We start from the raw sequence: 17864 nt of genomic DNA on the forward strand, positions 1-17864 counted from the left end.
GATAAAATTGCATTCCAAGTGGATCTGAGCAAGTAATGAGAACCTCATGGGCTGTAATCATTGTTTGCCTATTCAAGACCCAAATTACATTTCACATCATTTATTGCTCTAGTTCTGGTCTGAACTGTGTGAAATCTTGTTTTTATTTTTAATTACCAGCTTTAGAGTATTCAGATAAATATAATCTCTGTTCAGTCAGTAGAAGAGATAGTGGAAAAATAAAGCAAAGCTGAGCTCGATTTGCAGTCTGTCTGGGGAGCTCAATGACCAGAGGAGCTTCTGTCTTGACCAGACAGCCCTGATTTTAAGGCATCATCCAAAGTGTCACTGGTAAATTATATGGAATTATTTCATTGTTTCCTTGCTCTTTGGTTTTATTGCTTTTCAGCTGAGCAAGAGGTTGTGCTCTTTTATGACATGGAGTTCAATTACATTGAACTCTCTAAATATTTCATAAATTGCCATGGGTACAAAGACAAATCCATCAGTATCTGACTAGTATCTAGATAAGACACCTCCATATGTAGGCACTGTACAGGACAAACTGCACACAAACTTGCTGTCACAAGGTTTTTATATTAAGCTTTTAAAATTCAGGACAAAAAAAAAAGCTAAAAAAGAGATACTTTGCTTGGGTTTATTCCAAATGCAGGAGGAGCAGTTTCTTGTGTTGAGAGTGACTGTACTCTCTTTCAGATTTTGTTTGCTGTCTGAGGAATGATTTGCTAAAAATATTAGCCCAGACAGATGAAAGAAGAACCTCTTAAATCTCCCCCAAGTCATGTATTAAGGGTTTCATTAATACATAGATAATGTTTAAGACAGTTTTACCTTTCACTTCTTTTTAGGCTGCGAGTTGGCTTAGATGATACTAAGAGTTATTTAAAGTGCATATATTCATACACACTTTCAGAGCAGGCAGCTGTACATAGTAATTCCATTTACTGACTGATAAATAGTGGATCATGCATTTATATTACATGTTTATGCCTTTAGGGAAAGCTTTCATATCAGTGCAGTGGAATTTTTTTTCCCCTCAAGGAAAATGATCAATGTGGAAAAGCCTCTTCCTCGTGGTTAAACACAAACATGAGTCTGATCAGCAGCCTGTAATCAGATCTTGTGGGGAATTTCTCAAGAATAATTGTCCCAAAAATTGGCATTTCCACCAGGATTAATGTTAATATTTCAAATTGATATTTGAAACATTGAGAACATTGCTAGGTATTAATAAAAGGCCCTGGAAGATTTAGATTTGCTTTGGCTTTTCATTTTAAAGAGGAGGTTTTCAAAGGTACTTGGTTTTGCTTACAAGGCTTGTGAAATCTTGGCCATCCTGATATTGAAGGAACAGTGAAGCATATTAAATAGACCAAGTTAAATCTCTGGCTGTACTTGTAATTTACCTCCTGATATGAAGCATCTTCTCACTTTTCCCTCATCACACTCATCCTCACCCATAAATCCTCACCCTTTCCAGCACTCCATGTCTGGGTGATTATCTTCTGCCATGTCTTGGGAGTTTGGAGGATTCATTGAACAGGAGAATTTTAAGCCCTAATAAAGAGATGACCCAGATATTCAAACCTGCTTAGTGGCCTCAAATGTCTAATGTGCTAGGGGAAATTGGGTGGCCAGATAGGCTGTGCTAAAATTCCCAGTCTGCACTTGGTGTATATGGCTGAATTTAAAACTGAGTTTATTGAACAACAGAGGAACTACAGCTGCTAAGGTGATAAAACCTTTCAAAGGAAAGAGAATGGGACCTTAGAGGGGGAATTGATTTCATATGTTGACTTGACTTACTCCGTTGTGGTTTTTTTAAGGATCACTCAGAAAACCCTCTGGGTGCAGCAGTCACTCTGGCTCACGAGCTGGGGCACAATTTTGGAATGAATCACGACACGTTGGAGAGAGGCTGCAACTGCAAAGCATCTACTGATAAAGGAGGTTGCATCATGAACCCCTCGACTGGGTAAGTCCAAGGGTAAGCACTGGCAAGCTACACTTAGAGTGGGGAATTTGTGGTTTCATGTTGTGTTTCAGGAACATTTAAAGGGAAAAAGAAAAACCTCTTCACACCTGTCAAAGCTTCTCACGGTTATCCCCCTCGAGCTGAAACAATTAAATGTGTTATCAGAGCACAACATGAACAATTGTACCTGTCTATTTCCAGGTTAGTAGTGTGAGAGGCAAAAATGCTGTAAGCAACTGGTTAATTAAAAAACCAAACAAACCCACAACCAAACTGCATTGCAAGTGTTGAAGCAGAATTTCTCCTTCTCTCATCTTGCCAACTGAGTACCAGTCATAATAGGATATGAGCAGAGTCCCAAGGCCAAGCTATGATGAGTGTGTAGGAAATACAGTAATGCAGGAAATATATTATTAGACACTCTGCAAAGTCTTTGTCTTGTGCAGAGAAGGTTTTTAGTTCTGCACAAACTTCTGCATTTCACCCTTTGTTCTGAGTGTGTAGCAGTTTTAGCATGTGAGCAAATCAGATCTGTAAGGTTGGTGGGATTAGGGCTGTTCTGTGGCTGGAGGTTGATCTTCCAAGAAAAGAGATGAGTATTGTTTTGTAGACACTAAAAGTCCAGGAAACCTGACTAGAGTGACTAGATTCAGATTAGATGTTACCAGATAGACAGAGATTCAGATTAGATGTTAGAAAAAATGTTTTCCCTGTGAGGGTGTTCAGGCACTGGGATATTGCCCAGGGAGGTGGTGCAGTCACCATCCCTGGAGGTGTTTAAGAGGTGTCTGGATTTGGTGCTGGAGGATCTGGTTTAGGGTTTAGGGGTTCCAGCAGTGACAGGCTAATGGTTGGACTTGATGATCTTTGAGGTCTCCTCCAACCCTGATGATTCCATGATTCTGTGACTAGTTACAGCTTGGTTTGCTGTATTTTAAACTCCTGTTAGAAACTGAAGAATAAGATGAATGATTTCTCCATGTTCATATTCAGACTACGATGGATAGGATTAAACTGAAGTAACAGAGTAGATTTAGCAAAGCTCTCTGGTGGTAAGCGATGTGCTGGACTGGACCTGTGGAAATATTACTCCTTCTGACTGGAAGCTGGTAGGAACCAGCCAGGCAAATATCCACCAGCAGTGTAGGTATAGCTGGATGTGCTTAGAGCAAGAGGATGCACTAGGTGATCTTCTGTTGTCGCTTCCAGCTCCAGTATCACTCTGTGTGCTTAAAGTTCATCTGTTGCTTAAAAACCTCTGCTGGGAACTGTGATCAGCTCAACCTCTGCCTTTTCTGAGGCTGCATGTTTCTGGGAAAGAACGGGAGCAATGTGGGAGAGGCCAGGGAGTGTTGGGCAGGATTGCTCCCTGCTGGAGAGCCTAGCAGCAGCCTTGGCATTCCTTCAAAGACAAACTGTCACCCTCCATCAGGGCAGAAAGAGGGATTCTGGCCAGAGGCCAAGCACAGCAAGTTAAGAGACAAACAAAAGGGTTGTGTGCATGGAGGAGAATGAGAGTGATTTCTACAGTTTGGAAAAGCTAAGTAACTTGGCTGTTCTGAAACAATAGGTAGTAATTATCCATATGGAATTTCATTCTGCAGCATATCTCAGCTCATGTGCACACTGTTGGAACAAACTGAAGTTGGGGACAGGGCTCTGAGGTGAGGTGAGGTGATAACTCTGAGCTCCTGAAAGAAACATGTCAGCTTTAGTCATCTCAGCTGAGTTATTAGTTCAGCATCCAACTACTCCACTTAGGAATAAAGACAGGGATGCTGTCAGGACAGAGATTTCTGGACACTTTCTGAACTCATCTGGTGAAGGTGACATAAGGCAGCTCTTCCCTCGTTCTGCCTTCCTCACCAGAGTCCCTGTGTGTATCTGAAGCTGTCCTCAGTACTGGATGTGCCCATCCAGACACTTGGATTTGGTTGGCACAGGGCAAGGACAGAGCAATGTTGTACCCACTCAGTGTATTACTCAGGATATGAGGAACTGGCTGTTTCATTCCTCATTCCTTGGATGTGACTCCAAGCAGCTCAGCTCACTTGATGTTGGGGTTTCTGTGTACCTTACAGGTTCCCTCATTGATGCTGTGCCACTTCCAGCATCCCCCAGGTTTGGGAAGGGGATATCAGCTACACTTTTTAATGCTCTCCTTGGATTTTTACCAAACTCCATATTAAACATGTGCCTGAGGAAGAGCTGTGGCCTTCACAGTAGGCTGTTTTGTTTGCAGAGTGATTATTGATTTATGAATGGAAACTTTAACATCATGTTTATAGCCTTAGGCTTTACCTTCACACTGTGCTGGGGATCTGTAATATATATTCCAAGAGAATGCTTTATGCCTTAAGCCAAGTTGCATCTTACCAAGTTAAAATTAAGACTTTGAATATTTATTTACCCAACATCTCACCCATAGAATTCCTCTGAGCACCATTATTCAAGGAACACTGAAGAGCTTTCCTCTCTGGTAGTACAAGTCTGTTAAGGGAAGGCCAAATGAATATTCCCTGTCTGAAATGCAGCAAAAAAAATCAAAAGAAAGAGCATCCCAGGAAAGGCAGATCCAGTAAGAGAGACAACCTGGTCTCTCAGTATACTCATTGCACTCACTCTGTGCTCTCCTAATTTCTCTGTTTAAGGTGAATTTAATTAGTGCAAGGGAAAAAATCTTTGGGCTGAAGCTGGTAGAAAAAGTACTGAGAAGTCCTTATCTGATACATAAAAAGAATAGAAAATATCTAGTTTATAACAGAGAGGCCTCTGTGAAGTTCACTTCGGAGTCCTTGGTGTGGCTGAGCAGCAAAAGGGAATGTTTAAAGGCTTTTTACTTAGAGGGGATTTCATCAATTATTGTAATTTCTTTCAGTTCTTAGGTTTCAGTCTTTGAAGAGGTCTTGCAAATTACTTCTTGGTGGAAAAAAAATCTCCAGGGATCAGTGTGGAATTTAAACTCTGTTGGGTCTATCCTTTAATGAGCTTCCTATAGTTTTTACTCTTAAGAGGTACCAGCAAGATGTGTACCAGTTGTGTGTGAGCTGCAATTGCCTAAAGACTTTAGCAAAACACATCTTTTATAACATGAAATCAAACACAAACTCCCAAAAATTTGTGTCAATCCAGGACTTCTAGAGAGTCAAATATCTGCCATGAAAATCACATAAATCATAGAATCAACCGGGTTGGAAAAGTGGAGCTTGGACTGTGACACTGCGGGTGGAAGTGCCTGTGTTTTGCCTGGTCTGAAGGGTAGTTTGGGGCTCAGATTGGACATCAGGAGGAATTTCTTCACTGAAAGGGTTCTTAAGCCCTGGAATGTGCTGCCCAGGGAGGTAGTGGAGTCACCATCCCTGGAGGTGCTCAAGAAATGACTGGATGTGTCACTTGGTCCTCTAGTCTAGTTGACAACATGGTGATGGTCACAGGCTGTACTTGATGATCTCAGAGGTCTTTTCCAACCTAAATGATTCTGTGATTCTGCTCCAGCCAGGGGAACAGGTTTGTGTGATGATGACTGTAAGTGAAGAAAAAGGAGAAATGAGATCAATTTAACCTCTCAGCTCTCGATCATTATTTTAGAGGATTTTATGGAACTGTGTCCCACAGTAGAAAGGAACAGCTAATTTTGAGTAATTGCCTTTCAGTACACAATTTCCCTTTAATTATTGAGTTTTTGGAAACCGGGTTTGGGGGAGGAGAACAATTAGGAACACAGAAGGAGCACAGAGTAGAAATCACACGTAGAAAAACACTGGTTCATTTACTGTTGTAATTTGGAGGAGACATTTTGCTAACCAATCCAAAAACCACCCACTGTTATCAGTAGGTTTTTAAGTAAAATTAAAACCTTTATGTTAGAATTAAAGCAAATAGCCAATGGAAGCTGAACATTTGTGAGGGAGAGGGAGAGCAAATTATGACCTGTTAAGAATCAGCTGAGTGACAGTCCCAAGTTAAACTAATTGACTCAATCTAAGTACTGCTGAGGAGAAATGGGGGAAAATTAGAGATGAGAAGGACCATCAGTTCCTTCTTCCAGATACCACTGAAAAAGAGCATTGGTGCTCACTAGATTTTAATTCCCTCTAGGAGCTATTAGACATTGTGCACTGAGCACTGAGTATGTCAGTTGCAATTATGGCTAAATAAAATATTTAAGTGGAAACAGAGCCTTTTTTTCCTGAGTTATAGCACCAGATGTCTACAGCTCATAAGTGACACCAGCAAGACCATGAGTTGCACAGGAGACCCCATAAATGTGGATAGTCCTGTTTGCCTCACTGATGCTGAGCTGGACCATGGGCTCATTGTAGCAGTGGTTGGGACATCTGAGCACTCCCCTAGGAAACGTTTGCTCCCTGTTGCATGTTGCAGAGCTGTTCCCAACTGTTTGGAAGGCACAGTGCTGTGGGGTCTGGGAGAAGCTCTCCTTGAAAAGCAGTTTTCCTGCAAGTGAGAGAGAGATTTGATGCTTTCCTTTCATGTGTTGACTTCAGTGGCCAAGGAGAGGTGGATTTCACTTTATTTTGTGTTATAATTAAACCTCCATTTCTACTGGCAAAGAAAAACTGGGTTTATTGGCTCTCCCTCTGTTGACAGCCTCTGTAGCAGTTATATTATCAGAGACATCTGAAACAGCTATTTATTTGCTTTCTCCTCCTCATCTCCTCATCCCCATTTCATGCTTGCTTCACATTGCTGAAGGTCTTGGTTTTGTTTGCTTCCTGATTTCCTAGTGTAAATGCTCTAATTCAGATTCTGCAGCGCTCAGGCTGAAGATTTCTCAGGAGATTATGCTCAGGGTTTGCAAAAGGTTTAGCACTCAGGTGTAGCTGTTATTTCAGGAGTCCAGCAATCCATGCTCCCCCTTCCCCAAGCTGCTGGGGTATGAGGGTGCTGCTGGAAATGCTCCCCAGAGCCACTGAGGTGTCCCAACTTGGTGTCTCCCTATTAAAGTGTTTGGCCACACGTGTGTGAATTGTAGGATCTGGGTAGAGGGTCTCTACCCAAAAGTCATCTGATATTTCTCATTAACACTTTAGACCCACACCATGAAATATGTGTTTGAGCAGAGAAACTGGTCTGTGGCTCTAACCCACAACCTGGCTCACTCCTGTGTTGCAGTTTGCTTCCACCTCCGGTGAACTGGAATAGCGTTTTGGGAGGCTTTGTGGTAATCATGATGGAAAGTCACCCAAATGGAAAGCAAGGCAGGAGGATGTATTCTAATGAGGATCCCTTAGTGATCTGTCTGGCTGTCTAGGGGCACAGTTTCCCTGAAGCCACTGGGTAACTGAACAGCAGGATTGGGTCAGGGTGAGGGGAAGCTCAGCAGCTTCTTGGTCTGCCTTCCCCCTGAGGGAACAGCACCCCATCATTAAAGTGTGTTACACAACTGCTGTCCTTTGATGGTGCCCGAAGGTCTGTGCTTCCCTGGTGCATCCCCATTACCATTAATGAGGCTTAGGACTGCACATCAAAAGAAGGCCAGAAACAGTGATGCAGATTTTGTACTCTATATTTACATGTCAGACAAGTGGCTGATGCCTCCTGGAGAATTGTTTTGCTCAGTAGGGTTGGCTCTCAGAGGGTTTTGTTGGAGCTTTGTGATTTTGTCATCCACTTTTGTTTGAGTTTTTGAACTGCCATACCAAAAAAATATTTAACTACATTATAAACCTGTAGTTAAATAAATAAAATGCAGTTAAAATCTATTAAGCTAGGAAAGCACTAATTACTCGTGTCATTTATTGTATAAAGTATTAGTTTCAATCACTTTGCTTCCTTTTGAAAAAGGATCTCAAGGAAGCAGGATGTAAGGTCACTCTCAGTTTGGTCAGTCAGGCTCTGAACTGGAGTCTACAGATCTGGGCTGTGAAAGTATACACCCTCCAGAGACTTCCAGCCCACTAGCTGCAGGAGACAGTCATGTATGCCATGGAAACAGCATCTTGGCTTTGGTACCAAGTCAGCTTGAAAGGAAAAACTCTTATTCCAACATTTCACAAGGTCTGAAAAATAAATAAATTTTTAAAGTTTTAAAAAAGGCTGAAGGTCATGGTGGAAATGGGACAGAAATCAGAACTGGAGTGTGGGAAAGGACACTTTAGTTTACTGGCTGGTTCTCTTTTCCTTCTAGACATCTCACAGCATCTTGTAGCTGCAGAGCTGTTAAATGTTAGATAATCAAATCATTAGTAGTTAGCACAGAATTTCCTGACCCTTCTCAGTTAGTTTGCAGCTGTTCAGACCTTACTTTGCATTTTTCAGTCTGGCAGCTTACAGACACTAAACCCTGGAGTCAGCAGAACTATCTGGAATTACCTCTGTTACAATTTGAAGCAAATGAAATTATCTTTCAGATGTAAACAGCTTCTAATTAAACTCTGAAGCTGTTTATGTCTCCAGCCCAGCCTGAGCTGAGCTCTGCACAAAGACAGACTTACTTTGTTGTCTTTTGCTTTTTTTAATAAAGTTGATATACTGATGTAATAAATTACTTGTGACAGAGCTAGTTTGTTGTGCCAGCCGTGCAACTGCCTTGTGAAAAAAAACCCAAACCTTAAGCAACATATCCCTCTGCCCCAGTAATTTAGCACATTGCATTCTGGTCCTTCCTCTAGTAGGAAACAGCCACGAGATTACAGAAGAGATTTATGTCAGTCTTTCCCTTCACTCCAAGTAGCCCCAAGTCTGCAGTGCATTTGCAATTCTTTTTTTATTTTGGTAGTAATTTCCATCCCTTACAGGTCTATTTAATTGTTGTGATAAGTAAGATCTGCATTGAGGAATTAGATTGAATTCATTTAATTTTCCCCAGTCCTTTACAGGAGTAGGTCACTGTTAACAATTAGCACAGAGAGATATGGGGCAGGTCTTTAAAAAAAAAAAATCATCAGATAATTGCTTTTTATTCAGTTTAGTCTTTGCCATTTCAGTAGATGTGCTGTTAGAAGGGAAAATATTTGGCTTTCCTGGTGTATTCTCAGGGAGAACTCCTACAGATTGACAGGGTGCCTCTCCTGTAAGGGAAGCTGGCAAGGAGAGGTGACTTCTCAAATGAAAATGCATTTTATTTCTGCTGTGATTATTTATAGCAGATATTTAAGGGCAAGTCATGGTTTCTCCTATGGGATGTATCCAGCTCAGGCACAGTGTTCCTAGCCTGGGTCTTGGGATGGGAGAGCTCAGCTGCATTTTGTCTTGTTGCTGTAATATCCATAGGAAATATAGCTCTGTGAGGGACATTTTTCTCCTGCAGTGCTGCTGTTGCCATGACCCATGAGAATAAATCATAGAAGGACATTTCCCTTTATCTTAGCTTTCTGTTTCATCTAAAAAAAACCATCCAAAACTTTTCAACCTGGAGGGATAAATCTGTAATGCAGCACATGGAAAATTAAGCACACAGTGTCCAGTTTTAATTGATGTTAATGAATTCCAAATTCCCAGTGTAGAAATGGAAACATACCTTAAAGGGCATGTTCTTAAGGTCACATAAAGGCTCCTTTTTGAACATGTGTTGTATGCCTAGAAGCACTTGAAGGAATTGATGTTGACTTGGAAGGCTGAATCGCTTGTAATTAAATGATGCCTACAGCTGCCTTTGCCACAGTTGTCATGGGAATCACACAGGCTTTTGTGCCTGGGATAGATGTGCAAAATGTTTAAAATTCAGAGAAGGAAGATGTCCATTTTACCCCAACAATTCCTGCCTGCAAAGTCTTTATTTTTCTTCTCTGGTGTCAAAGCCTATTACACAGTCCCAGGCACATTTGCTGTAGGGTTCTGGGGCAGAAATGCAGGGAGGTTCCATTTCAGCTGTTTGAAATGACTGACACAGCCCCAGTGATGAATGAAGATAGGAAAACACCCATTTTAGTGTCAAGTCAGTGGAAATGAGGAGGGGAAATAACTTTGGTGTCCTAGAGAGCCTTTCTGACTGCTGTTTACAGCATGGAGACTGTTCATCTCCATCACTGATGCTCTCCTGGCAGTCAAGTACCACAGCTGTGAAATCCAGGCTCCCTCAAACTTGGTAGGAAAGCTCCCCTGGATTTCAACAACACCAGGACTGCACCAGGATCCCTACGGATTTCTTTAGATTTACCTTTCATTCCTGTGAGTGAAAGTTTTATTTGCTCACTTAAGGATCCCTAAGTCTTCTCTTTTCTCATGACTTGAAATAATGATTATATACAACCTGGCTACTAATGAGGGTGTTTTCTTTGTTCAAGCTCCGTGAAAAAGAAAATGGAAGCTAGGAAAAAAAGTGATTCCTTACGATTGTATGTTGATTTGGAAAGAATTCCTCTTGTCTGAGGTGATTTTTCCTCAATCAGCAGAAGCAGGGAAGGTGGCATTTCCATACACTTCATTCTCTTGGTGCTTCTGCTGCTGCTCTTCCCAGTGGCCACATCCTTCACATGCTCCATCCAGAGGGTTGACTCGTGGCATTGACCTAGGCTAGGAGTTGGACTCAATGATCCTTGTGGGTCCCTTCCAACTCTGGATATTCTATGATACTATGAAATCTCTCCTCCCTGGCCTGGGGTCCTCCTGATGGAGTTTAGCTGTCCTTGGAGTCCTTTTCCCTTTACTTGGTGTTATTTGATCTGCTCACCTGATGTACATCCTCACCTAAATCCATCTCCGAGGTCAAGTACCCACATTTTTTTTAAAGGCAGGTCTTTAAATCAAGCTGGTCCCCAAAGTCAGGAGGTTTTTTTCCCCTCCCAATCTACTCCTGACCCAATTAAAAAACAATTCCAAGGTTTTTCAAGGGACAAAATCAGGGTGTAACTACCTCAAATAAAACCAGACCATAAAATCATGTAGAGAACTAAATGAAGTGCCTTTTCCCTCACCAGATATCAGTAGGGCACTGATCTTCAGCGAAGTATTTTGAGCACTGGGATGGACAATTTGTCTTTATTTGCTTGTCACGTGCTGAGGATGTTGTGTTTTGTGTGACAAATGTAAACTTGGGACATGCTGGTTGTGCTCCTTATCTCCAGTTTTCCTTCATGGCCAGCAGCTGCTGGAAGGCATGGGATGCTTTTCCCTAGCCTGGGACCAGGGCTGACCTGGCCTTTCCATCCTTCTCCCTACTCTGCCTTGCTTTTTCACTTTTCCTGTAGTCAGCATTGGATTAACCTCAAATTCTAAGCAGTAGATTGTGAAACCTGAACTCTCAGCAATCCAGCAAAGTTTTATTAATGAGGTAGTGGTCTAAGAGGAAACAGAGCAAAAGATGAGCCAGAGGCAAATTCAAACTGATTATAGCTACTTTCCTTGGCTGTCTGGTTTCCAACAGGAAGAACAGTTGTCTGAGTTCAATTCCCATGGAGCTTTAGCAATGCAGATAACTCCAGCATAGAGTCAGAATACTGTCAAGGTTGATAAATTGGTTTAGTATTGCTTCACCCCCAGAACACAAAGGAAAGTCACAACAGGCCCCTCGACCAGAAAAAAAATAATCTCTGACCATCCATTTGTCAAAGGGAAAGTAACTGCTAATAATGTTTTATTTGGCAGTTTTGTGACTGCCATGACAGTGGATACTGTATAAAGCCATTAAGTGTTGTTCCTTTGCAGAATGTGTTTTTGGGAACCATCCAGCCGTTTGTTTCCTCACTGCTCTCTGCCCTCAAGTCCCACATCCAGCATTATAAATCTGCCTTTTGGAATATTTCATGCAGCTAAATCTTTACCTTCCACGTAACAGGAGAGGTCAAGCCTCAGCTGGGGAGATGACAATCCAATCCAGGCACCTGAAGGGAGATGACTGGAAGGCACCCTGGGAATCTGCACTACCCCCAGGGCCAAATGAAATCAAACCTAAAGCATTTGAATGCAAACTTTAAGCATTTCCTTGGAAAGATTTTCCTTCCAATAACCCTGGAAATTTTATTGTAGCACAACAAGCCATCCAACAACACACACAGCAAGTAAATTAGCCACCAGTGTGATATATTCACAGTTACTTATTGGAGGTGGAAAATCTTCCATGTAGTGAACATGACAAAAGCTGTAGGAGCAATCTAAGCTTGTTTTTAAGTCACTGACCATGAACTCAGACAGCAAGAGCTTTGATGTCACATAGAACTACATGGCCCAATTCTGTGCTCTACTTTATTGATGCTCTAGGGATTAAAACTAGAAAAGAGGAGCAAGAGAGTGAAAAATAGGCTAGAAAAATAAGTATGAGTTGTCAGACATCTACTGCTTTTTGAAGCAAACTTCCCATTTAAATACTTTATACATATAAAACCACTCTACATTTTTAGCTAAATCCTCTGAAAGAGATGTGCCCCATCAGTTCTGGGACTGGTGTCCTGGACAAAGCTCTATCATGTGCTGCTTACAAGGACCTTCACATGTTCCAGGCCCTTCCAGACCCCAAAGTGTCCTCCAGTTTTCTCCCTCCTCCCAATTTTCCTGTGTGTTTGCTGTTTGCAAAAGCTTTGGGTGTGAGACCATCTGCAGATACCTTTAAGGTACCTTTATTATGCTTGTGGGATCTACTTTAAAACTGTGTTTGTGCCTTTCTCCCTCAAAAGTACTTAGAAATTAAGACATTGTTTGAATAATAGATGAAAAAGTCCTTCCACATTATGGCACTTGTCTCCCTTTAAACAATTGGTACTAAAACGTGAGGTGTGTGAGATAACATGTAATGACAGAACTGGATACATGAAGGGATCTGTAGTATCTGAACACCTATTTCAATATCAAAGGAAACTGGATTTTATCTCCTGCTCAATACTTCATTCTGTGAGGTTCTTTATGCTTACTAATTCATTAACATCCATGCTCTACAGAAGAGCTGAAGTGTCAAAAAATGTCATCTAATAGCAAATTCACTTTTATTCTAGTAGGCTCATCTCTCTGAGGAGACCATAAAAGGTTGTTTGCAAGAGATGGAGAGCAGTAATGATGTCTAGAAGGTTAAAACCAAGGGGGATGCTTTTTAGTGGGAAAGAATTACATCAATTAGATCAGGAGTTAGAGGAGGCTGGAAAATTGTCACAGTTCCTTGAAATCAACACTTCACTGGGTCTAGAAACATCCATGTGGCTTGAGCTTCTACCTTCTAGAGGTTGATTCTTGTGTTACTCTTTCTAGTGCTGCCATTTTTTTCCATGAAAAAATTGCTTATATCTCTATTAACAAAACCAAACCTGTCTCTACTCTATGAGTTAGCCCCCCAGTTTTTAGGTTAAAAACCCCCTATTTTTAGGTTCCTATGTAAAATTGGGATATGCCACGGAAAACCCACATATTTGTGGGCAAACCATTCTGTAAAGTCTGATCAAGACTCAAACTCACATCTTCCACCCCCCAGTGAAGGGTTCTGCATTGTTCTCCTCTCCAGCTGTAAATGAGCCACTGTGCAGCCAGAATCAGGAATTCTGGGGACAAAGAGAGTAAATATTCACATTTGTGACTCTCAAAGGGTCCTAGGTTTGAGACAGACACAGTCACTGTGATGTTTTGCCCAGACAAGGTGTTGTCATGGAAAGTGTTGGAAACTCAGGTGCTTGACTGGTGAAATTTCTGCCTCTGAGGGTTAGGAGTCAGCTTCTCTCTTGGCTTTGAGCACCTTCATGATCCTAAAAAGCGCAGCTGATGCCTGAGCCATTTCCAGGTTTGATTTTTCAAGCATTCTGGACAAATCCTGGTCCCAGTTTTCTGCCCCTTTGGAAATTCGCTAGCCAGCAGTTGTTTCTGTAAGTATGCTCCAGAAAAATCAAAATGCCCCTTTTAAAATTAATATAATCTCCAATTATCATATTACCTCAGGGAGGAAGGGCCTGGTGGTACTTAATAGAGCTCTTTGGGGCTCTTGTGCATTTTAATTGAGTGAATAATTGTAAACCACTTCAGGGCCTTTTGGTAAAAGGCTTTATATAAACATTGCCGTAATGCTGAGTAATCAGGGTGTGATATGAACTGGAATAAATGAACCCTATAAATAGATATGTAATTTATAGATACATAGAGTATGTGTGTGTATATATAGTAACATTTTGGAGAGAACAAGGCAGGTACTCTATAAAAGTCCTATAGCTATTGAATACGAGAAAAAAAAAGAGATTGGATAGAGATAATCATAATAATCAAACTGTTAGTTTTCAGGATAGGCTGAACCTGTAGTTTATTCTCCTGTGCAATGCATAGGGAATTGCCAGAAGCAGTGGTGGTGTTATCACTTCAGTGATGCTTCTTGAGAAAAAGCAAAATCTGTTGTGTTTTCTGGTGGAGAAACACAGAGGAGGTTGATCCAAGGTGCTAAATGTCTTAGATCCCTAAATGTGTAGATGGTTTGGAGGAATCAATGGAGTTGCACTTTGGGTGACTCTCCTGAGGTATTGCTGCAATGTAGTGGTGAGATTTGGAATGGGGATAAGATCTACAGGCCAAGTGAGTGTCCTTCCAGACATCTTCCAGATGGAGCAATGGGAAGGACAGCAATGGGAACACATCTCACAGCCTCAGTGGTGCTACCACTGTGACACCTTGCATGAACCAGAAGCCACTCCATTTCTCCTGAATACTTCGGCTGTCTGAGCTCTGCAGACGATAGTTTTCTGGAGCAGTGACTGTTCCTGTGTCTGCAGTGCCCTGTTATTCAGCTCCTCAGGAAGGGGAATGCCTCTGAAATGGAGATGATGGAGATGAGTTTTCTGTTTCATGCAATATTCATTCTCTGTGCTGGGACAAAGAATCCTCTGTTCTTAACTGGGACTTGACACAGTGATGATGATGCCACTTCAGCCAGTTAATGAAAGGAAGCACCTAATAGAGGCTAAATGCAAAGCTACATAAAGGAAAGTGGCACTTGGATGACTTGAGTGCTTGAAATATAAGTGAATGGGACAAAACCAGGCTCTGTTTCTAAAGGAATTGATTACCAGGGATCCTCTCACTACTGTGAAGGTCTCATTTGCAGGAGCTATTTTTGTTGGGAACGAGGATATTTGTAGCTGGGGATTAAGCACATCTTTAAGCACCAAGGAGACACCAAGGAATGCTGTGGAGTTGAGAGGGGTGGAAAGACTGAATTTATTTTCCTTGCTGGAAACCCACTGAAGAGACTGATGGTACTGCTGGGCACAATTTGAGTTCTGTAGAGTTGTGGCCACAGCCAGAAAGGTTTGACAAAATGGTCCATTGTGTAATAAATCTACAGATTAAAATGGTGTAGAAAATGTTTGGGCTAGTCAGCAGTTTGGAATAGGCATCAGGCTGGGCTGAAATTTCCTTTCTTTTTCCAACTGCAGAAAAATAGGGATCTGAAAAGAAAATGTCTTGAGCAAAGAATTTAAAGTATAAAGATTGCTAATTAATTTTTTACCCCCGGAAGGTTCTCCAATGGGTTTATGAGCTGGTGGATGAGGGGTTTTGCAATAGGATAAGTATCTGAGCTACCACAGAAAGCACAAACATTCCTGTTTATTTTATTACTGAAATCTTGGAGACAAGTCAAGGATTGACTTCACTGTGGAGAGACCCCATTACCTTTTCACATCCAGAGGTCCTTCCATGTGAGTTCAGAAGCCTCTTAACAGGGTGTTGTGAGGAAACTTGCTGTGTTTGTTCAGAGGACGAGTTTCTATCTCATCGCCATTTTCATGAGCTCCAGATCCACTTAAACATTGTGTCTAATGCTCCTGACATGTGATATCTGTGGCTTCCCTTCCCATCTGCCTGGGATTTCATGCTTCTGATAACCAGATTTACAGTTGCAAATACAGCCAAAAGGTAACCTAAAATCACAACAATCAAATGCTGTGGCTGTTAAGTGGATCTTTTTTTGGTCAAGAAAATGAAGACTTGTGTGTCAGAATATCACAGAATATCTTAGTATAAAGATCCATGAAGTTTCCAATGATATACCAAAAGGCATCAATTGAGGTAGGATCTCCTCTTCCATGTTGTGGTTACCCTTCAGTTGTTCCACTTGTTGGGTTTGTTTCTGGGTTTGTATTGCTTTATTTGAGGCTTCCTTGGTAAAGAAAAAAAAGTATTTTCAGAAAATGTCATCACATCACATGTGCTGCACTGATGTCAGCTGAGGAAATCAGTGTCAAGACCAGGAAAAGCCAGAAGATGAATGGATCTATGAGTTCAAAATAGGAAACAGCTTGAAGTTCCTTTGGGGGGAAACATAAAGCTCATTCATTAGCCATGACACTATTTCACCTCTGGTACGGAGCAAGGATTCTGTCCTCCTGCTGATGGTCAGACACATCTCACATCCATGCAAATGACCCTGAGCAGTCATGGAGGCAAAGGAACAGCCCTGAAACACTGACAGTTTTGACTGGGGAGCTGTTCTCCTCATCTGTGTGTGGCTGAGAGATGTGGCACATAGAAAAATCCAGTATTTGTGTTCCTGGATGGATTTCAGTCTGTGAAAGGTATGTCTGTCTCCCTGTCTCATCCCAGTGGATATCAAAGTAAATCTGTGCCACTGAAGTGAAGGATCTTGTCTGGATGATGCAGTATTCATTTATGCATGCTTTGATATGAGGACCGTGTCTGATCAAGCACTCATCAGGACTTATCAGTCAGCTGGGTCTGGGTTTCTTCATGTTTTTTTTGGAGTTTGGCAGGAATGTACATCCATCTACTTGCTCACAGTCACGTACACAGAGGTTTGTGAAGTCTCTTTCCAGCCATAGAATCATAGAATGTTGAGGGGTTGGAATGGACCTTAAAGATCATCTCATCCCAACCCTCCCCACACACCCACTCCTCGACCAACAGAGCTTAAGGAAAACATTCTGTGGAGTGTGGTTAACACAACCTCTGCTCCCAAACAGACAAACCTCAGAGCAATGCTCCTGCCAGTGCACAGGACTTTTTCCTGCATTCATTTTTGTGCTTCACTAGGTCTCTGGGTACCTTTAACCAACCTGCTTCTTCCAGAAGTAACACAGAGATTTTGGCAGCATCGCCTGCAGATGGGACTGCACCAACAGCATCATTGCCACTGACAAGTTATTAATTGCAGAAATAAATAAATATACTCTGTACAAGTCCCACTAAGGGTAGTAATCAAACTAATGGTAGGACAGAGGTTTGTAGTGTCCTGTTAAGAATATCTCCAATTGCTTGGTATGAAATGGTCAGTAGGAGGTTTTCCAAGTGCATTTATTTTCTGTTCCATTACTCTGAGTACCTTCCCTGTTCTCCCTTGGGGCCCAGAGCTGCAGCTAACAGCCTGACTCCTACCTCCTGCTATTCTGAAACTTCTTTATTTGTCTGAGGCTCTGTCATTTTGCTGAAACATTGATATTTTCCAGAAATCAGCTTTTCAGATGGAGATGCCTATTAGCTTGCTGAAGTCATATGTCAGTGAAGCACAAAACTGTTTAGTTTAACTTGACAAGCCCCATAGTGATACAGGGAAATAATTTTCCTCTTCAGGGTCATATTTATGTTCTTTTCCAATGATCTGGCTGCTTTATTGCAAAAGAAACTGTGAAAGAGGTAATTTTAAATAGGCACAAAATAAATTCTGTTCTGTAAGGTGCTCATAACCTTCTAGAAGATCCTAATTAACTTCCTTATGTCAGCATAGGAAGCTCTGTTGCATTTGTAGTTGTCAAACATTTCTCTCTTGCAATAGAAATTATCCCTTTTTGATACCTCCAGGCATCATCGTTCCCCAAACAAACTTTTCAACTCGGGATATTAGAAACACCAGTAGATTAATGGAAGTGTGAAGTTCAGCAGTGCAGAATTTCCAGCTGTTATCTTGCTTGTTTGTAAAGATAATAGTGCTAATAACACATAGGTGGTACAAAGCACCTAGTGAGTGAAGTTTGGTCATTATCAGCTTGGCTCCTGTGCTGCCTTAATGTTGAAT

The 17864-nt window shown here is 41.5% G+C and overlaps 1 protein-coding gene across 1 annotated transcript in view; it reads left to right on the forward strand.

Annotated features, from left to right (window-relative positions):
• Window positions 1-17864, forward strand: part of ADAM12 (ADAM metallopeptidase domain 12) — a gene marked incomplete at its 5' end in the record, with an annotated part of 80867 nt that overhangs the window by 31579 nt on the left and 31424 nt on the right. The window contains one exon of the mRNA XM_009082932.1: window positions 1827-1975. Coding sequence (XP_009081180.1) covers window positions 1827-1975 — 149 coding nt within the window. The remainder of the gene's footprint in view (window positions 1-1826; window positions 1976-17864) is intronic.

The sequence above is a fragment of the Acanthisitta chloris genome, unplaced genomic scaffold, assembly GCF_000695815.1.
Source record: "Acanthisitta chloris isolate BGI_N310 unplaced genomic scaffold, ASM69581v1 scaffold6479, whole genome shotgun sequence".
NCBI lineage: Eukaryota > Metazoa > Chordata > Aves > Passeriformes > Acanthisittidae > Acanthisitta > Acanthisitta chloris.